This window comes from Balaenoptera musculus, chromosome 20, assembly GCF_009873245.2.
Source record: "Balaenoptera musculus isolate JJ_BM4_2016_0621 chromosome 20, mBalMus1.pri.v3, whole genome shotgun sequence".
Classification (NCBI taxonomy): domain Eukaryota; kingdom Metazoa; phylum Chordata; class Mammalia; order Artiodactyla; family Balaenopteridae; genus Balaenoptera; species Balaenoptera musculus.
The window spans coordinates 30,781,286-30,803,461 of record NC_045804.1 but is presented as its reverse complement, the minus strand read 5'-3'; the positions used below and the strand labels follow the sequence as shown (position 1 = coordinate 30,803,461).

At 37.5% G+C, this 22,176-nt stretch overlaps 3 protein-coding genes across 7 annotated transcripts in view; 1 reads left to right on the top strand and 2 right to left on the bottom strand.

The window, feature by feature from the left end:
* STXBP4 (syntaxin binding protein 4) overlaps positions 1-10,288 on the bottom strand; it is a 190,298-nt gene extending 180,010 nt beyond the window's left edge. The window contains exon 1 of one of the 2 annotated variants that reach the window (XM_036835713.1): positions 10,214-10,288. The gene's annotated coding sequence lies outside the window, so the exon portion shown is untranslated. The remainder of the gene's footprint in view (positions 1-10,213) is intronic. The other variant, XM_036835714.1, reaches the window with a different exon arrangement.
* A 28-nt stretch (positions 10,289-10,316) lies between these two features.
* On the top strand, positions 10,317-20,227 carry LOC118886262 (cytochrome c oxidase assembly protein COX11, mitochondrial). The gene is made up of 4 exons (XM_036835719.1): positions 10,317-10,720; positions 13,936-14,091; positions 17,162-17,287; positions 17,677-20,227. The coding sequence occupies exons 1-4, from the start codon at positions 10,370-10,372 to the stop codon at positions 17,857-17,859; spliced, it is 816 nt and encodes a 271-aa protein (XP_036691614.1). The 5' UTR covers positions 10,317-10,369; the 3' UTR covers positions 17,860-20,227.
* Positions 18,515-22,176, bottom strand: part of TOM1L1 (target of myb1 like 1 membrane trafficking protein) — a 53,840-nt gene continuing 50,178 nt past the window's right edge. For 3 of the 4 annotated variants that reach the window (XM_036835715.1, XM_036835718.1, XM_036835717.1), the window contains 2 exons: positions 19,838-19,902; positions 18,515-19,249 (listed from right to left, as the gene is read on the bottom strand). In XM_036835715.1, the coding sequence (XP_036691610.1) occupies positions 19,839-19,902 (64 nt within the window). In that variant the 3' untranslated portion in view covers positions 18,515-19,249; position 19,838. The remainder of the gene's footprint in view (positions 19,250-19,837; positions 19,903-22,176) is intronic. The other variant, XM_036835716.1, reaches the window with a different exon arrangement.

The following is a 22,176-nucleotide window of genomic DNA, read 5'->3' as shown; positions in this document are numbered from 1 at the left end:
ACTAGAGAATGGACTTGAGGATATGGCTAGGGGGAGGGGTGAGATGTGACAGGGTGCGAGAGTGGCATGGACATATATACACTACCAAATGTAAAATAGATAGCTAGTGGGAAGCAGCCGCATAGCCCAGGGAGATCAGCTCTGTGCTTTGTGACCACCTAGAGGTGTGGGATAGGGAGGGTGGGAGGGAGGGAGACGCAAGAGGGAGGAGATATGGGGATATATGTATATGTATAACTGATTCACTTTGTTATAAAGCAGAAACTAACACACCACTGTAAAGCTATTATACTCCAATGAAGATGTTTAAAAAAAAAAAAAAACCTGCTTCAACTTTCACAGCCCCTGTGGTAGCAAGCAACAGAAACAGTGGGAGTACACAGATCAACAGTAGCAGGGAAATGAAGCCACCAAGCACTGTCAGCAGCAAAAGTCCGATGGCCAGGAAGCAAGAAGGTTACTCAGTACCCCATGGGGGAAGGAGGGGAAACTTGAGGGAAGAGCTTACAATCCTAGGGCTTGACAGAGTAATAACTCAGAGTCAAGAGCTGCTGCAGTGGTCCACAAGACTAATGCAGCCGTGGAAGAGAGTTCAATTCTAAAAGTAAGTTTTTATAAGTTCATTATAGACTGCTTTAATAATATAGCAGAATGGAGCAGATTCCCAAACCTTCAGTGAGGAAGTTTTGATATAACAATAATAATAGCAACTACCATCTATTGGCACCATGTGTCACACACTGTGCTAAGTATTTCAAATGTATTTATCTTATTTAATATCATGGAAAATGCATTAGAATTAAGTAAAAAAAAGCTGAGTTCAAATGGCAATACCGCTATATGCTAGCCATACAGCCTTAGAATAGTTACCTAACCTCCTGGCGTCTCTTCATATTAAGGTAGGAATAATAACACCTAGCTAAAAGGGTTGCCCTGAGGATTAAGGGAGATGTAAAAAATTGGGCTGTCTTCACAGTGTTACCAAAGTGAGTAAGATCCCCATGCAGTAGTGATTTGTCTTAACTGGGCGCTGGGTCCCCAGGTCATGGAACATATCCAAGTATAATGGATGTGTCATTGTTAAATTCTATAATAGATTCCATACAGTGTCATTTAATTTTTTTTCTACTTTAAACTATTAAAATGAAATTTCAGTTTTTAAACTATTTCATTCACCTAACATACCTGTCATTGTCCTAAATGCTGGAGGTGAGATAAAAAGAAAAGAGTCTATCCCCAGAGACAGTCAAATAAACAGACATCAGGAGGGTGCTAAGTGCTCTGACAGTGGTATTCACAGGGTGCTGGGGGCATGGAGGAAGGCCACCTAACCCAGAATGGAGGAGTCGTCATGAAACAGCAACACAGCCAGGCATCATACTACAGGATTTTATCCTCAGAGGAGCCCCAAAAAGCAGGTAATATTAACCCATTTTACATATGAGAAAATCAGTTAATGGAGAAGCTATGTGACTTGCCACAGTGCTAAACAGTTATAAAGTGGAATTTGAATCCAGTTCTGCCTGGTTTCAAACACAAGCTTTTTCTGCTACAGGATGCTGGAAAATTAATTTATGTGGAAAAATGTCATCCTCCAACAAAGTAGGATAAGAGAGTGTTAATTAATGTAGTAATATGCTGTCTCTCTTCTATGAAGATGATACTATTTTTTTTTTTTTTGGCTGTGTCACACAGCATGCAGGACATTAGTGCCCCAACCAGGGATTGAACCCGTGCCCCCTGCAGTGAAAGCATGGAGACTTAACCACTGAACCGCCAGGGAAGTCTCTATGAAGATGATACTACTGATTAAAGTTCTTTACAATAATGAAATGGGTTTAATCTTATCCATCCAAACATCAGGCTTTTTTTTTCTCTCCACATGAACAAGGTATCCATTGTCTTATCCTTAAAAATCATAAAATGCCTTTTCCTTCCCTCTCCTTTACTTGTTTCCTACTCCTTCCTTTATACAAGTGAGCAAGGCCCTCAATCGATAGGGGTTCTAGTAATGTTACACATCCACCCCAACCCCCCAACTTCACAGTATTAATGAATGACACAAAGAAAATATTCTATTCTTTTACTAAAAATACGATCATTCAAGGAAAATATTTTGTTTTTCTAGGTTGCTGACTCATAGGGGGAAAAGGTTAGGTCAGCAAAAACAGAGACAGTGGAACACTGGGGGAAAATACCTTGTTTTATAAGCTGACTTTATTCTGGAAAACTTAAATTAGAGCTTTACTTTGATACACAACTCTCTTATGATTGCATTAGAAGTTTTCATTCCATACAATTAAAAATCTCATCAGATAAAAATCTGCCTATCATGCACATGATATCTGAATAACAGACTTAATAATTTATATTCTCAGAGACACTACATTCAGTATTTTCTAAAACTAGTTCTTTTTACCAGACCAAAAATAGAGAATATAAAAGGGAAAGGGATAAAAACATCTGACAGAAATGATGGTAAGTGTTAACTTGATTAAACTATAATAATGCCATATGAAACATTATATTTTTAAAATTTAAATAATAGTTAATACATTCCAATGTGGTTATATATTATGGATGTATATCTCTGTCCTATCCAGCTCCACACCATTTTCACACTTAGGTACCCACTCTTTTAGTTTCTTGTGAATCCTTTTAGTTCTTTTACGTACAAATAAACAAATATAAATAAATATTCTGATTCCTTGACATTTTTTTGATGCAGAAAGTAGCTGCAATCAGGCACAAAGCACCCAGCTGTTCAGGTTGTACACTGTACAATCCAGAGGGTATGGGTCATACAGACTCTGATGTGAACAGGTACTCTGGAGTGTGTGGTAGTCCTGCATACTATATACACTACTGTGCAACCTGTTTCTTTTTTTCTTTAACTTAATATATAACTTGGAATTCTTTTCATATTTTTACGTAGCATACTAATTTATTTTCACAGCTGTATAGTATTCCATTTTATGGATGGACCATATTTATTTATTCCCTTATTGATAGATATTTAAATTGTTTCAATTTTTTTGCTATTGCTATAATGAAATCTTTATATATAGGTCACATTACACATGTACAAATCTATCTGTAAGATAAATTTACAAAAATCAGAGTTTATACACACTTGCTATTTTGACAGAAAATGCCAAACTGCTCTCCATCCGGGTTGTACTATTTACCATTCCATCAATAATAGTGCCTCCATCAGTAATAGTGCCTGGTATTCCAAATCCTCACCAACATGGTATACTATATTACTTGGATTTTGACAGTCATATTGATGAAAATGGTATCTTAATGTAGTCTGAGTGAGGCTGAGCATTTTTTTTTATGCTTTCAGAACCTTTTATGTGAACTGTGTTTTCCTATCTTTTGCCAATTTTCCTATTCATTGTTAGCTTTTTACTGTCTAGTTTCTAGTTCTTAAATCCTAGGGAGATTATTCCTCTGTCTGCACTAAGAAGTGCAAGTATATCTTCCTCCTTTTGTTCTTAGATTTTTTTTTTTTTGGTTATGCAAAAGTTTGTGGCTAAATTTATCTTTTCTTTTATGATTTTTGGTTTAAGTCAAATGAAAGTCCTTGCCCACTCCACAAAGTTACAAAGAACTCTCATATTTTCTTACAGTTTCATTCTAAAAATCTTTGATCCATTTGGAATCCACCTACAGTATAAGGTATAGATCCAACTCTTATTTTCTCCCCCAAGAAGATCACTCAGTTGTCTCAATCACATTTATTAAATGTGATTAGAGATGCAACCTTCATCATACACCAGATCTCATAAGTACTTGGGTCTACTACTGTACTTTTTTATTCTGGCCCATTTGTTATTCTACGTATTCATGTACCAACACTATTTTATTTTAATGATAGAAGCTTTATAATATGTTTTCATATCTGGTAAGGACAATGCTCACTGCTCTTTTTCAGCCAAGTTTCAGCCAAGTTTTCCTGGCTATTTTTGGTTATTTTTACACATTAACATCTAAATCTTCTTGTTTTTAAAAAAAAAAAAAAAAAAAAGCTAATTGTTGGGAATCACATTAAATTTACAAATTGATTGAGGAAGCACTGGTATCTATCTTTCTGATTTTTCCTGTCACAGTACTTGGTATATCTTTCCTTTTGTTCAAGTCTTCTTTTGTGATCTTCTGCAGTGTTTTAAAGTGTCTTCATATGGGTCTTGCACATTTCTTATTTATTTAATTTCTAGGCATTTTGATATTTTTTCTATTAACTTAATGCCTTTAAAAACACCTATTATTTTGTAAAGGATAAAAACTGTTTTTGGAAAGCTTAGTAAAATCTTCTCGAAAACAACCTCTTTCACCCCAAATTCTATCACATGATTTAATGTCTTTATTTTTTAGTGTTTCTAGTAAACTAGTTTAAGGAAAAACAGGCCCAATTCATATATTAGATTTTAGTTGAAAATTGTGTAACTGCAATATGTTCGTTTATATCTAAGTGCATCTTATTTAACACTTCAATACATATACACATACAGCTTACAATTAATTAATTAGAAGACTTACTGAGTTGTCATTACAAAGATGAAAATAATAACTCTAGAATAGACTCATAAGAGCTTTATAAGCAAGAACCTAATTCTCATCCTCCCTTGACAAAGTACTTTTATATCTACTTCAAAGTTCTTAACAAGCTATGTTGCCAAGGAACTCTAATGTCTTTTAATTGTTTCTCTAAAGTGAAAAGGTAAACAGAAGAGACAAAGGACAGGTGTTGTAACAGTGGAGGAGAGATTTATTGGCTCAATACTAAACCCAAACAGTCTCTCCCCTCTCCCTCCTCTTCCACCTCCTCCATCATCATCATCATCATCATCATCATCATCTTAAAAAGCATATGAGAAAGGTGCTTTGTCAGAAGCTATCGAGTCATATACATCTAAATGTCTTTGAAGACTCACCAGGTTATTTCAATCAAGTGACTGGGGATCTTTAGTTCATTACTGAGTGTGACAGCTTATGCTTATGTCATTAGAAAGGGAAAAAAAAAAGAAAAAAAAAAGGAGATCAAGGAGGCTTTTTCTTAGGAAACAGTGAAATTTTACATTAAGGTCATTTTAAGGGAGAAGGAAGCCTACCCAATAAGTTATCTGTCTGGATTCTGTGACTGACAAATTAGAAATGCCTCCTATTTATAAATTCACTGGAACTAATATTAAAAATGTCAATATCGCTTATTGTAAAGTTAGACCTATAGATTCAGTATTATACTTGAAGAAACACACATATAAGAAAATAACAATGTTTAGGAACTGTGACAACTTGTACACCTTATGACAGCAGAAATTCTTCAAGACAGCATTAGCTATTTATATAATCCTAGGGTTGTTTAAGAACATCGGCAAAAATCAGGAATGACTCCCTTCGCTGGGCTAGACTTTAACTGATCTTTTAAAATGGCATGAAAGTTTCAGGAAATCAAGATATAAAAAATCGGTCAAAGGGTTATTTTACTATCTCCTTGATTCTGTACCCAAAGGCAATATCCCCCCTGGTGGTACATTTTTTTCTTAGATTTTCAAGAATCTAAGCAGGTCAGGAATGCTACTCATTTGTCTTCGAGGTGGATGAATAGCATCTGCTTGTAACCCACAGCCCAACCCAGTGGGAAACAACAGAAAACTGCTTCAAAGAAGCAGTCCTGGGCTTCTTGAAAGGAGATCTTCATCAGACCAACAGCTCACTGCTCTCACAAGTCTCCTTAGACTACCTGACTGCCCTCTGCTTGCCAATCACTGGCTCAGTACAATCATGTGCATGCACTGTGCTAAATGCTTATGATATTATGCCAAAAAACCCAAGGCCTATGCTTTTAAGGCATCTACATGCTAGCGCTGGGAGAAAAATAACAAAAATGGAAACAACATGAACTAGATTTCAGATACTGAAAGGTGATATGATCATATGCGACTGGACAAAGGAGAGCTAATTTAGATTGGGTACTAGAGTTCCATCTAAGATCCAAATAATAGGTCAGCCAGGAGAAAAACTGAGGGACCAAGTATTCCAGGCAGAGAACGTCTCAAGGCAGCAAAAAATTTGAGATGTTTACCCAACAAAAAAAGTGTGACTGGAGCATGATGAATGGGGAGAGAGAGGAGATGAAGTTAGAGAAGTAGGCAGGGTCTAGAGTACTTAGAGTCTTAGGCGTCATGTAAGAAATAGGAATTTTTGCTTGATCTTATTTCGTACAACCTGACTGTTCTCAGGAGATCTGAATTTGCCTTTTGCCTTATCTCTTACCTTTAACTTCTGCTTATTCTAGGTAGGCTGACTATACCCTAGCCTGAATTATGTCAGAATGTCAGTCAGTTCATTTGGGATATAATCAGTTGGGGGAAGGGGGCAGTACAAAATGAAAATGCGAAGCCCCTTGTTAAAAAAAAATTATTAACAATTTCAAGAAAGTGACAGCAGAGCATTAAACCAAGTACAGGGTCCAACTAAGTGAGCAAGGCCTGTATGACTGACTGCATAGGTCACATACCGATGAAGCTGGCCCTGAACTTGATAAATGTTACTTGAAAAAAATAAATGCCTTCTACTGATGAATAATTTGTTTTCATTTCACCTTATCTGTCAATCACATAAACTTATTCAAGATCTTTTAAATGGAGTAGCCTCTCAAACATGTGGTTTAAAGGAAGCTGCCAGGCTATATGGGAAAAGAATCAAAAAAAGAGTGGATATATGTATATGTGTATGTATAACACATTCACTTTGTTGTACACCTGAAACTAACACAACATTGTAAATCAACTATACTCCAATAAAAATTAAATCTGCAAATATTTCCACATTTTTAAAGTGGATTCTACATGATGATAATTTAATATAAACAATTACTTTTTTGTTTTTATTTCAAAAAAAAATAAAGGAAGCTGCCAGGAAATAAAAAAACTAGGATATCAAGACTTACTGCGGCAACTTCATGCCATTATTGTGTACTAATTGGAAAACAGTGATTATCCGGTCTATTCTCAGGCAAACTACAATTCATTTGTTCTTACCATTTACTCAAATGTATTACTCTTCCTCTTTTAGGTAGAAGGAAAGTACTGCAATAAATACCTACTAAATAAACAGTTGTTAGTACTGTTGGAATAATTGTTAGGTACTTCAAATTGCCAAATGGATCTAAATGGCTTTATTAGGCAGCCAGCTAGGAAATACAGCTCAGTGGCTAACATATTAAGATTTACATTGCAATGTCCTTAACTTATGCATTAAAAATACTAAAAAATGTAATTATAAACCAAATTTTTTTTATTTTTGGCCACGCCGTGCGGCTTGCAAGATCTTAGTTCCAAGATCGGGGATAGAACCCATGCCACCTGCAGTGGAAGCACTGAGTCCTAACCACCGGACCACCAGGGAACTCCCACAAACCAAATTTTAAAAACAATACGTCTTTATAATCCTTAAGTCAGAAACCCTGAAAACCAATAATCAGATGAGAAAACATTGTGACTATCAGGTTTTTTTTCCCATTTTTCCTTCTTTTCCCACCTTCTCCCATTTCACTCACCTCCATCCTCCAAAATAGTTTGTATGAAAAATAACAATGTATTTTACCTACTATGTAAAATTGAACATGATCATAGCTAACTAGAAAGGGTTCACAAGGTTCAATTATTTACTGCTAAAAATGATATTACAAATAAAAGATGCTGAGTCTGAAACGTCAGTCCAGCCCCAGGTGTTTTAAGTTTGTAATCAACACCTCTACTTGCAGGACAGGGTTGTACTAGCCTTGCCTGAGGTGCTCTCATTCCATTCATGGTAGAACCCATTACTTAGCATTAGTTACCATAATGATTTATGCAACATCACAAGCACACTCAGACTCACAAGAACTGCAGCCAACACTGCTCTATTGCTATCAAGATTACTGTACCTTGGAAAAGAGTAATTTCATTTGCAATTACACAACAAAATAAAAGTACAAAACAAAGACACTATTATTGACATATTTATGCTGCTACCTCTTGCTACATGGAAGGGTTGCCTGGAAAAAAAGAATGGTCAAAGGGAATGTTTTGTTGGTTTCAGTGACATTAATGTTTGCACGGGGTTTGAGTTTATGCTGTAAGGAATTTAAAATATGACAGGTCTTGTCCTGAAAGAAATGACAATCTGGTATAAGAACTAAGGTAGATACAGATGAAAAAAATTTTCAAACATTCTCATAACACAGGAATAAGTCTGTAGACTCACAGAATCTTGAAATTTTCATGTCAAAGTAGAAAAGTCATGAGGACATGGGGAGGGGGAAGGGTAAGCTGGGACAAAGTGAGAGAGTGGTAGTGTATACATTGACATATATACACTACCAAATGTAAAATAGCTAGCTAGTGGGAAGCAGTCGCACAGCACAGGGAGATCAGCTCAGTGCTTTGTGACCAGCTAGAAGGGTGGAATAGGGAGGGTGAGAGGGAGGGAGACGCAAGAGGGAAGAGATATGGGGATATATGTATATGTATAACTGATTCACTTTGTTATAAAGCAGAAACTACACACCAAAAAAAAAAAAAAAAAAGTAGAAAAGTCAGAAGATACTTTTTTTTTCCTTTTTCTTTTTGGTTTCTAATTTTCTGGCCCTGTGACCACAGTTAATCAGTTACTCTCTCAAGGTGACCATCATCACTCACCTGCACTACAGCAACTGCCTCCTAACTGTTCTATTTTCTTTTTTGCTCCCTTCCCTTTTCCACACCATAACCAATATCTTTTTAAAAATGTGACGCAGATATCACTTGTATGCTTCGTATTATTTTTAGAATAAAATACAAACCCTTGGACATGGCTTATAAGGCTCTGTATTATCTGGCCCCAGTATACCTGCTCTGACCCATTTCCTACCACTTTTCTCCCTGCTCACAAGGCTAGGAAGAGATGGCCTCCTTTTTGTTCTTCAGTGGTAAGTAGCTCTTTCTTGCCTAGGGGTCTTGGCATGACTTGGAATTGTCATTGTGTAGTTTGTTCCTTATCATCACTCAGGACTAGGCTCAAATGTCACATCCTCAGAAAGACCTTACTTTACTTCCCTTCCTCTTGACTTTCAATCACACTGTACTGTTATCTGAAATTCCCTTATTTATGTGTCTGTTATTTGCTTTTCTCCTGAGTCCCTCAGTAGAAAGGACACACTCCATAACTGAACTGATCTTCTCTGACTTTCTCTGTGCCGTAGGCCCAGTAGGTTGAACAATGTCTGGCCCACAAGAGAGCACAGTAAATAAAATGTTGAATGACAAAGTCATTTAACTTGGCAGGACTTCAGCTTCCTCATCCATGAAGTGGGGATAATTATACCTGCTCTGGACATTAGCAATAAAGACTAATGTTTACTAAATGTTTACACTGTGAAAATTACTTACATGCATATTCTCATTTACTGTTATGATTCTTATTTTACACGTAAGGCCGTTAAGTTTTAAAAAGACCAAATAACTGACCTAAGGACACACGGCCATAGTGAGGACCCGGGTATGAATGTAGACCTGCTGTAACCTCAGAATCTGAGCTCTTAACCTCTACTTTATAGTTCCTTGAAAGATGCTTTCTTCCATTACAGCAAAATTGCCTATGCCGTCCGCCCCACGCAGGTCCTGGTTTGTCCTGTAGCACAACTGAAGAAAGCTATTACATCCCCCCATGCGTTTCTTTTCCAAGATGAACATCCCCATTTCCTTCAATCCTTCCTTAAATAATCCTCATATCCTGGTCACTATCCTCTCAAAAAACCAGTCGGACAACGTCTCTCCCGCCCCAGAACTGGTTAATTTTCACTGGGCAAATGGTTAAAGGACATCAGAGCAGTAGAAGCCGATTCCCAGGGGCTGGGAAAATGCAGATGTTCAAGTGTTCGAGTGGGCTGTGGTTAAAACAGGAAGACTTCCTGGGAGAGGTGATCCTCGAGCCGGAGCTCAGGGCAGTAATAGCGGATCGGCGGCCACAGTACCCCAGTCAAAGGACCGCGCGGGACAGCGGCCGCTGGGGTCCGCCGGGTCTAGACAAAGACTGCTGGAGGTTAGGAAGATCGGGGACACAAACCCACGTGATGATGGCTAGCACGCGGAAGAACGCAAGTCGTTTTCCTAAAAGTAACTTAAATAGGTACTGGAGGGAAGCAAAGTGGGAGGAACAGTCAAGAAGCAAAACGCGAACTTACCCGGCAACCCGGCCTCCGTAGCCCCACTACAAACGCCGCCACCTGAGGAGCCCCGTAGCCAAGGCAGCGGCTGGCTCAACCCAGAGATCGCGAGACAGAGCAGGCCTCGCGAGATCTGGCCTCTGGCCTCTGACAGGCGGGCGTTCTTTCCGTGCCATGGGAGGGCTCTGGCGTACGGGATGGAGGCGTGTGGCTTTCTGCGGGTGGCCCTGGAATCACCCTGGGAACCCGAGCAGGGCTGCGGAGAGGGTAGAGTCTTGTCTCAGGTCTGGGAGGAGCGGGACAGGGGGTGCTGAGAGGGAGCTGAGACGGCTCGGGACATGGAGGCGCCCGAGCTTGGCGGTGCAGCCGCCGCGGCGGCCGAAGAGCACGAACCCCTTCACGCGCGCACAGGAGGAGGATTGGCGGCGGCGGAACAAGACCGTCCTCACGTATGTGGCCGCGGCGGCCGTGGGCATGCTGGGGGCGTCCTACGCCGCCGTGCCCCTTTACCGGCTCTACTGCCAGGTAGGGCCGGCGCTGCCCGTTGGGCGGCCCGTCTGGAGGGGCGGGGGTGCGGGCAGTTCCCTAGACAGCGATGCTCCACGGTGCCGTATTGGAGGGATGTCCGAGATTATCTACCAAAGAAAATCACTTTCTAAGGAAACAGGCCTTAGAAAGTGACTTACTTGCCCAAGGTCACCAAGAAAGTGACAAGGCTGCCGGTAGAACCCGAGTTCTTAAAGTGATTGTGCCTATACTCCACTGCCTAGTGAAATTCCCCGATCTCAGCTACACCACCGGAAAGGTCTGCAACCTGTACTACGGTATCCAGCGATCTGCCTTACCCTCCTGCTGTTCACACACGGGCCCACTTTTAAAATGTAATTTATGTTCATAACATTAATTCTGTGAACCACAGAAACCATGGTTTCTGTGCAAAGGTTAACCCTGGAAATGGGAGTGTGCTTGCTACTTGTAGTTAAACTGGGAGTAGCTTTTTATGCATACAGACTAGCATGAATTAGGACTTCGAGGCTTTCCCCCCTTGTTAATATGTAACTGTAATGTCCTTACCCAGGGCTCCCTTTTAGATCAGGAACTCTAGTGCAGTGGTTCTCAAAGTGCAGACCCCAGGACTAGCAGCAGCGTCATTACCTGGGAGGGGAACTTGAGCGCAGATTGTTGGGTCCGACTCCAGAACTGTTGAATCAGAAACTCTGGGGGCAGGGCCCAGCAGTCTGTATTCAGTAAGTTCCCTAGCAGATTTTGATGCAGGCTAATGTCTGAGAACCACGGGCAAAGGCAGAGTTCACCTATTTCATATGTATTCTCCTAAGTTCTTAAGCAGTAGTTTGCTGCTTTGTCTGGGCATTAGGATCACCCATGGGGCTTCCTAAACAAACATGTCAGGGCTCCTGTACCCCAGAGATCCTGATTAGGAGACGTGGGTAGGGGTCAGGAATTTGTTTTAAAAACATTCCATAAATGAGAGCTATACATTGGGTTCATTCAGTGAGTGAGTGATAGTGGTTCCCAAACTTTGTTGTACATTGGAATCACCTGGAGAGCTTTTCAAAATCCTGACACCCAGGTCACATCCCTAACCAATTAAATCAGAAGGTCTGGGAGTGGGAGTCAGGAAGGAGTAATTTTTTAAAGATTCCAATGCTCAGAAGAGTTTGGGAATCACTGGTTAACTGCTCTTTCCTGCCTCTATTGTTAATGCCTGGCTTACTTCTCCTGTCCTTATGAAGATTAACTTTTGCCTTTATTTTCGATAATGACTGAAACAGCAGAAATCTGAAGGACTTTTCAGTCTCTTAATATCAGCATCTATGTAGGAAAGTGCTGTAGCTTGATTTCTGGAGGATGAGTGTAGAATGTGAATTAATTTTCATCAGAGGCCAGCCTGGACCAAGCATGAATCCCAGAACTACCAGTTGATTAAGTCGTAAGCAGACCTGAATCTAAAACAGCAAGTGTAGATCACCCCAAACCACCGGTGAGTAGGCAGGGGAAGGTGGGTGGTTGATTTTATTCTTCAGGCAATATTTAACAATGTCTGAAGACATTTTAGGTTGTCACAACCTGGGAAGTGAAGGGGGGAGGGTGCTACTGGTATCTAGTGGGTAGAGGCTAAGGGATGCTGCTAAACATCCAACACTGCAGAGGGCAGATCCATTCCCCCACCACCACCAAAAAAACGAAAAACAAAGAATTATCCTCTCCTAAATGTCATTAGTTCCAAGATTGAGAAACCCTGCTCCAAACTGAAGTGAATGACAATATTTCATGCACCTGGGTGAAAGTGCAGGGCAGGAAAGTAAAAACAATTGTAATTTGTAATCCTAAACTTAAATCATAGTTGGATGTTTAGTAGTGACGTTTCCAAAAGAGCATCTCTTTTATTTTTGGAATCACGGAACTTTAGAGCCAAAAAATTAGGGATCATATAAACCACTTCATACACTGAGCTCATTTTATGAGTATGGAAAGTGTAGCCCAAAGAAAGTAAGATTTAGTTAGTTTTTAGAGCTAGTGACAGAACTAAACTGGAGCGCAGGACATTTTCTTTTCAGTGCCTTTTTCTATTGTTTAATTTCTCAAAGCATCACATTTACTAATTTGAAGAATCTGTATTCAAAGACTGCCTGTCAGAAAGAAAACATTCAGGAATCTTTATTTAAGTGACTCAGGTTCTTCAGGAAAACATCTTAAAACTTAGCCCTCTTGAGCAGAAGTATATACTTGTCTATTAAGCAAGAGTAAATAAAGGCTTGCCCTCTGATGTATCTTGTAGGGTTATAATGTTACTTCATATTGCATGGCAGCTGAGTGAAGCTGGTTGACTTGTGTAACAAGCTAAGATGGTAATACTATATTTTGCTGGGAGTCTTCACTAGCCTCAAATTTGGTATTTTTTTCCTAGTATAGTAACAGATTAATTATCTGGAGACCAGAATTCTGGCAACCTCAAGCATCAGAAGAATGATTTTTTTTAAGCATCTCTGATAAGGAAATAATTAATGGCAATGAAGATAGACAAGAAGTATCACAGATTATCCTGATGCCTCATGATTAGTTGATTCAGTGGCCAAAGAGATCAGGTTCTCTGATTAACTGGTAATATATATACATAAAAGATGTACTATACAAAAAAATACAGAAAAAAATTTACAAAAATATTTACCAACATGGAAAAATACTTATGATGCTTGAGAAAAGCAGACTACAGAAGTGAAGCTACAAACTAATCTGTGCTCTAAAAGTTATGATATGAAAAAGGACCAGACAGGAATGTGGAAAAATGGAATTATTTAAATAGTTTATTGAAATGACAGCGTTGTGGGTAAATTTTATTTCTAATAATAGTTGATATGAAATATTAACAATAAGGGGATATATGTTTAATGAAAAGTTCAGCTAAAAATTCTGAGCTCTGTATCAGTGGAGAGTCCGCTCTCTTTCAAATGATTCATTTTTGACCATGCCATATAACCAAGTGATTACTGAATAATATGACTTTAACCAATATAGGCCCTTGACACCCAAAAAGTGGTCAAACCATTGGCACATTCATAGGAAACGGCCAGTGATAGTATATAAACTTTGCTGCTACTGGATTATTAAAGTTAAATAGTTTTTAAAATTTTGTTTCATCCAATAAATAGGTCATCAGCACCTAAAACTACTGTATTATTGTTTAGCATATTATATTGTACCTTGTTGTCTTTTCCTAGACTACTGGACTTGGAGGATCGGCTGTAGCAGGTCATGCATCAGACCAGATTGAAAACATGGTACCTGTTAAGGATCGCATCATTAAAGTCACCTTTAATGCAGATGTGCATGCAAGTCTCCAGTGGAACTTTAGACCTCAGCAAACAGAAATATATGTAAGTGATTAAAGCAGTTTTTAAAAGATTGCTTTTTTCAATGTAAAAATTCTTTCTTTCATCGCTTACTGTTTCACAATTTAGGAAACATTCATCTAAACTTAATTTCAAAAACTGACAGATTCCATTACTGTAATCCTTTTATTCCTTCAGACTACTTTTTGACAGTGCCCTATATTCTGACCTAATGTAACAGGATATACTTTTAACTTTTAAGTTACGTGGCATTATAATAAAAGTCAGTTTGGAACTATGGAAAATATCATGTTGTTATTAGAATCATATTAAGAATTCACTAAGAAGTTCTCTGGTCACTAATCTTGAGAGTAGGAGCAGCTGTCATGCTTTATAGTTGACTTTACCTCAGGTATAGATGATACAAGCAAAATGCTGAAAATCATTGGTTACAATGGAAAGTAGTTTACTGATTTACATCAGAAGTATCCCTGTCCCTTAAAAAAAAATTTAAGGATCTTTGAAGTAATCATGCTAAATAGTCATGTTCTATATCAGAAAGATTATACACCTTAAAAGTTTCCTATAATTGTGATTAGAGGATTTAACTGAAATTATCTCATGAACTGAATAGCCAGAAAAGCTTAATTGTAACTCTTATTGGAAAACCCTATTAATATTAGTGCTTCCCCAGGTTAGTAAGCTTCATTGAATCTCTTCGGTGATTTGAGGGTGTTATAGATTATGGTTCTTTCTGTTTTTGTTTTTTTTTTTTTAATTAATTAATTATTTTTGGCTGCATTGGGTCTTTGTTGCTGCACGCAGGCTTTCTCTAGTTGTGGTGAGTGGCGGCTACTCTTCATTGTGGTGCGTGGGCTTCTTATTGTGGTGGCTTCTCTCGTTGCGGAGCATGGACTCTAGATGCGCAGGCTTCAGTAGTTGTGGCACGCTGGCTTAGTTGCTCTGCAGCATGTGGGATCTTCCTGAACCAGGGCTTGAACCCATGTCCCCTGCATTGGCAGGCGGATTCTTAACCACTGCGCCACCAGGGAAGCCCTAGATTATGGTTCTGAATATTAGTTGCAATCACACAGTAGTATTCAGTGGTATTAGTTGCTAAATTGGTACATGTAACAGAGCATCCTTTGGACGTTGACTTCTTTTTTTTTTTTTTATGTCTCATTTTACGTTGACTTCTTTAAAGCCTTGCAATTTATTTTATCCATTATTTTCTCTCAAAAAAAAAGTATTAGTGCTTTTTGGTTAAATAAAAGTTCTATTCTGTTAGTTTTACTCTGGTTTACGTTTACTCTGGTTGTAAACTAAGTTTAAGGTTGGTAACTTTTTTTAAAAAGAATCTTTAGTCAATTATATAATATTCAGGGATAAGTGTTAAGAAGTTAGGCTTGGCTTTTCTTACATCTTTATTGAAGTATAATTGCTTTACAATGTTGTGTTAGTTTCTGCTGTACAACAAAGTGAATCAGCTATATGTATATATACATCCTTTCCCTTTTGAGCCTCCCTCCAACCCTCCCTATCCCACCCCTCTAGGTCATCACAAAGCATGGAGCTGATCTCCCTGTGCTATGCAGCTGCTTCCCACTAGCTATCTATTTTACATTTGGTAGCGTATATATGTCAGTGCTGCTCTCTCACTTTGTCCCAGCTTACCCTTCCCCCTCCCCGTGTCCCTAAGTCCATTCTCTATGTCTGCATCTTTATTCCTGTCCTGCCCCTAGGTTCTTCAGAACCTTTTTTTTTTTTAGATTCTATATGTATGTGTTAGTATACGGTATTTGTTTTTCTCTTTCTGACTTACTTCACTCTGTATGACAGACTCTAGGTCCATCCACAACACTACAAATAACTCAATTTTGTTTCTTTTTATGGCAGAGCAATATTCCATTGTATATATGTGCCACATCTTCTTTATCCATTCATCTGTTGATGGACACTTAGGTTGCTTCCATGTCCTGGCTATTGTAAATAGTGTTGCAATGAACATTGTGGTACATGACTCTTATTGAATTATGGTTTTCTCAGGGTATATGCCCAGTAGTGGGATTGCTGGGTCATATGGTAGTTCTATTTTTAGTTTTTTAAGGAACCTCCATACTGTTCTCTATAGTGGCTATATCAATTTACACTCCCACCAACAGTGCAGGAGGGTTTCCTTTTCTCCACACCCTCTCCAGCATTTATTGTTTGTAGATTTTTTCATGATGGCCATTCTGACCAGTGTGATGTGATACCTCATTGTGGTTTTGATTTGCATTTCTCTAATGATTAGTGATGTTGAGCATTCTTTCATGTGTTTGTTGGCAATCTGTATGTCTTCTTTGGAGAAATGTCTATTTAGGTCTTCCACCCATTTTTGGATTGAGTTGTTTGTTTTTTTGATATTGAGCTGCATGAGCTGCTTGTATATTTTGGAGCTTAATCCTTTGTCAGTTGCTTCGTTTGCAAATATTTTCTCCCATTCTGAGGGTTGTCTTTTCATCTTATGTTTTCCTTTGCTGTGCAAAAGCTTTTAAGTTTCATTACGTCCCATTTATTTTTGTTTTTATTTCCATTTCTCTAGGAGGTGGATCAAAAAGGATCTTGCTGTGATTTATGTCATAGAATGTTCTGCCTATGTTTTCCTCTAAGAGTTTTAGTGTCTGGCCTTACATTTAGGTCTTTAATCCATTTTGAGTTTATTTTTGTGTATGGTGTTAGATAGTGTTCTAATTTCATTCTTTTACATGTAGCTGTCCAGTTTTCCCAGCACCACTTATTGAAGAGGCTGTCTTTTCTCCATTGTATTTTCTTGCCTCCTTTGTTGGACACATTTTAAATAACTTTATCTGCAGATTATTGCTTGAAGACTTCAGACATACAAGAGGACAATCCATAACTAAGTATGCATAAGAGAACATTGGTTCTCCACTGACATATGCAAGTAACATTTGAAAATCAAATGTTCTTGGGTAGTATTCACAATTTATTTTGCTGACCCTTAACATTAGTTTAAATGAGGTATTATAGTCTGAAATGAAAATAATGACTAATTTAGGAGGGAAAGAAAGAGCCATGTGAGATTTAAGGATAATGTATATTTTCCTTAAAACAGGTAGTGCCAGGGGAGACTGCACTGGCATTTTATAAAGCTAAGAATCCTACTGACAAACCAGTAATTGGAATTTCTACATACAATGTTGTACCATTTGAAGCTGGACAGTACTTCAATAAAATACAGGTATAACTGAATGCAAACATTACAGAATGTGATAAAGGTACATGAAATTGTTTGATACTAAATCTATTTCAGTGTTTTTTTAGTAGGTACTAATTTTTTAAAGTTCATTTCTTCTAAACTTCAAACTGTTTTTTTCATTGCTTATAATAGCTATGCAGAGGTTGAGAGTCAAACCATATAGATATCTGCTTTTTTAAGATTAGAAGAATTTGCTGATTCTCAATCCTTAAAGCAAAACTCAATCTGAGATAAAAGATGCTGTTATTCTATCACAGAATTTAAAGATTATAATTAACAGTATGCTTATTAAAGCCAATAAATGCATTAGTTTCTATTATAGGTAATAGAATAGAAGTGTTAATTAATGAATACCTTTCTATAACTTCTAGTGCTTCTGTTTTGAAGAACAAAGGCTTAATCCACAAGAGGAAGTAGATATGCCGGTATTTTTCTACATTGATCCTGAATTTGCTGAAGATCCAAGAATGGTGAATGTTGATCTCATCACTCTTTCTTATACTTTTTTTGAAGCAAAGGAGGGGCATAAGTTGCCGGTCCCAGGCTATAATTGAAGTCAGAACTAAGTCCTGCTTCAAATTTGTGATTTTTGAAAAATCATGTATCTTCTCAGAGGAGAAATATTTACAATAATGTGAAGCCTTCTATTTTAAATTTTACATACTTATGGTTCTTTTTTCCCAACTAATTTACCCAACTTACAATGTGTAACTGTTCAAAACCATACTTAGAGTTTAAGTAGTATTAGAAGAAACTGCTTTGTTTCTTAAATATGTTGGCATGGACTTGACGGTTCAGCTTAATTCACTGGTCGCCTTTCAAATTATGAGCACTTCATACTTGTAGCAATGAAGTTTTATTATTATTTCTAGAATAGTTGTTTACTACTTTCATTACGAACAGTCACTATTTTAAAAGCTCAAAATGGAAGAGGAATCACTAAGCCCTAACAGCTTGCCTAAAGATTACATTCTGATTTCAAATTTGACTGTATTTTTCCTTTAAGATCTAGGGCTATTTTACATTCAGAGTACTAAATAAGTACTTTGAAATTTCAGTACCATGAAATTTAAATAAAATGCGTAAGTATATCTAGTTAGGTTTCTAGCATTTCTTGTGATAGTTCCAAGTCTCCAAATTTTAAAATGTTAAGTGGGATTGTGAAGATTTACTGACAGCAGAGTTCTTCTGAAAAAAGATGTATTAAACTGTTTTAATAGTAATTTATTTGTCATTGTAATTTATGACAAACCAAAGTACAATTTATTCTGAATGTTTTCCAGTAGTCTTTTTTCCAAAAAGAAAAAAAAGGAGCATTTAGTATTATAAAGAATTATATTTAAAGGCAAACAGTGTAGAATCCAGTAACCTCTTGAGGGCACCTGAAATATTAAACTACAATCATCAAGGCTTTTACAATTCATAATCCTAAACAAGAGTATTATTTATGAAGAAGTGCAAATTGACTTTTACATTCAACTTTAGTTAAATGAAGGCACTCAGTATTCTTCCTGAATAATAATAGTTTTTCACATTTCATGCTTTCATCTGTTAACAATTATTTTGTAATGAAACAGTCTTCATCTACTCTTATCCCAGCTCTTGTGATGATTTCTAAATGTAGGAAGGTCTGAAACATAAGGTGCTACACTTAATCTGGTTGGCCTCAGTACCATGAATTTTTCTTCTGCTGAAGTTTTAAGTGTATATATGTTACAACCAAGTTCTTTTGAGATAAAGCTTGAGCTGCTGTCAGGAACCATAAATGTTACTCTGGAACTGTTACTCTTCTGTTTAAACTTCATTACTGCAGAGGAGAAATGTTCCACTGTGGCTTTGATGTTCTGGAAGGTCTTAACTTCTGGGTCTCAAAGCTGGACAGGGTCTACCTTTAGGAGAATTGGCACCCATAATGCTGCTAGTGAGCTGGTCATCCACTTCCACCTGGAATAAAAAGAAGAGTCAACCATCTCCTTTTTTTCCTCTTTCCCCATTCCTTGTAACTAGAGAGCCACAGTCTAGTAGAGGAAAGGTGGGAATGTACTACTTCCACGGGGGAGGGTGTGGAGGGAATAAATAAGGTTAATAGGTTACTGGTGGCCATGTGCATTTATTAGTAAATAAATGGAATGATTAGTAAAGCGATAGAATCCAGACCAATCTAGACTAACAATGAATGGCTTCTACCAGTCCCAGCTAACAGGTATTAACTGCACATAAAAGACACATCTGATTCTAGTGCTAAGAAGTTTTTATCACCTGTTTTTGTTAGCATTAACATTTCTATACCATAAACCTACTTCTGCATTCCCAAGATTTATAATTTTTAGCTAACATGGTCACAAAATGTATTTCATTAGTGAACAACAGTTCATTACAATTTGAGTGACTCAGAGGAACTTGTGTAATAATATCTCACTTATCAGAGTGTCAGACTGTGATGGCCCTTACAAAATGTAAATAATAAATGCAGAAAGTGACAGTTACACTGAAATCATGTGGAATGTAAGTTGTGTAAGTTGAAGCCTTTACCTCAACAGTCAGTGTGACTTTGAGCTCCTTTATGGTGGTGAACATCAATGTCTTCATAAATAGCTCTGAAACAAACAAGCCATAATGGCAAAAGGGTTATATATCAATTTCAATGTACTATTTTGGCTCTTAACTGCCAACAACTTAACTAAAAATCTGGTGTTATTTTAGGTGTTCAGGAAATCAGGCTATATCAGTAAATAAAAACAAAGGTCTCTGTCCTGAAGCTTACATTATAACTTTCTTAGATCCTAATGCTGCTATTCCCATACATCTTATAAATATGTATCTTATGTAACCATTTTACTTGTAATTTAATGAGAAATATGGCTCAAAATTTGGACAGTTTGCTTCCTGCTTTTAAAAAAAAAGCAAAAGTTGTTCAGCTTTCCCTGGCTTTATAAAAAACATTAAAAATTAATATTCTAGCTTATTTAACGTATGTTATTACAGTCCAAATTCCTGAGCTACCTTTAGCATATAACTGTCATCTTTGTGCTTTGTATATAGTCATTTTTCTATGACAGCCTTTGTTCAATTCTTTATATTTGTCTTATATATGTCTGTAGATAGAACATATCTATACCTAGAAATATGACATTAATATATACAGTATAACAACACATGGCTAAGGAAAAATAATCTCATAAAAATCACAGCACGTTGAAGGCATGATCCCTAACCTCAAGTAGCCCCAGCATGGTCCAGAAATTTTAATGTTTTTCTAATAAGTTTTGTCTCTCGTTTTCCACAAAAGTATTTCAACCGCCTTCACTCTATTCAAATCTCTGATGCCCCTCCTCTCAGTCAGAAACCTCACATTTTAGTAAATTAAATGTCTGGATATGGAAACCTCCTCATGCTTCCATCACCAAATCTTCAAGTCTGTTTTCATCTGCACCATCATCTACTTCTATGATCCTATCTGTCTACCCCTAGCTTCTCAAACACCTCACTCATTTAGGTATCTCCCTTCCTAAATCTTCAGCCTCTCATTCTCCACTAAATCCTACCCCTTAGGATTCACAGATGTTCCAGCATCTCCCATTTTATAAAATAATACAGTCCTTTATCCCATGTCTACTTAATCACCTCAGTAATCCTCTAGCTCCCAGGCCACTTTCCACAATCCCTTCATGTTTAAGTTTCTATGTAAGTTACCTGTGCACTTATTGTCTACTTCACCTCTTACTTTTTAATGCACTGAAATTTGGTTCTGTCCCCATCAGTTTACCAAAATGCTTCTACTAAAATCACCAATGATTTCCTGTTACTTAGTCCATTATCAAGTGTTTGTCTTCAGCAATGTTTTTACCACAGTTGTGTACTCCCTCCTTTTTGTTTCCAAACTGCAATTTCCACATCTGGTAATAGGTTGTTCCCCGTTGCTCTCTGTGCTCTTGGCTTTCCCATTTTCTTGAATGTGCCCAAACTCTCTCCCCACAGGGTCTTTGTATAAGTTGTTACCTGAGCCTGCAACACTGATTCCCAAACTTGTCACACTAAAAACTGCAGTTCTTAACCTTAACGTCACTTCTCAGGCTTTCTCTACCCTCATTTAAATCAGTTCTTTCTGTTATACACTGTCAAGTCGATGTCTTTCATGCCATTAACACAAACTGTAAATACATGTTTGCCTGCTGATTTAATTTCTGCATCCATACTAGATTTACCCTCCTTGAGTTTTAACATGATAAATTAGGCAGCAATCAATTTCCCTTGCACATAGACAGTGTTCAGTCGTTTGTCAAATGAATGAATCATGTGTATGTATATGTATATTCATAAGTACTATACTCTGTGTTCTGCTGGAGTAGAAATTCTTAACCTGGGGTTCATGGACAACCAGTGATGTGAAAATCCCAGAACTTTTCTGCAAGATTTTGTGCTTTTCCTTAGGGAGAAGTTCCCTGGATTTCATGGAATGTTCAAAGAAACTGAGACACCCTACCCTCCAGAAAGTAAGAACTGTAGTGGTAGGGAATTCCAAAGCTTTGCCTTTCCAGCTTCTTACTATCTCTCTTACCTTTAATATCTATTGCACCACCACATCTACTTACAACAATCTCATAGTTAACTAAAATATAATAATATACTTTTCCGCTTCCTATTTGCCTGGAGAAACTGATAAAAACATCCGGTTTCCAGACAGCATACCTAGTTTAACCAGTTTCTAATTCCTTAAACCACTAATATATTCAGTGATACTTTATCAAGCAGAATGACCTAGGAAAGTTTTACAATCTTGTTAGGAAAAAATATTTAATGAATTCCTAAGCCTATTAAGATTCATTCATAAATCATTCCAAAATAGATCACTACATTGAGGGTTTAAACCA

Bases quoted from the DNA above. Each gene is read 5' to 3' on its own strand.
- LOC118886262 (XM_036835719.1), top strand. From the start codon at position 10,370: ATGGGAGGGCTCTGGCGTACGGGATGGAGGCGTGTGGCTTTCTGCGGG. The intron at 10,721-13,935 runs GTAGGGCCGGCG...GTCTTTTCCTAG, and splicing joins TTTACCGGCTCTACTGCCAG to ACTACTGGACTTGGAGGATC. The intron at 17,288-17,676 runs GTATAACTGAAT...TATAACTTCTAG, and splicing joins AGTACTTCAATAAAATACAG to TGCTTCTGTTTTGAAGAACA.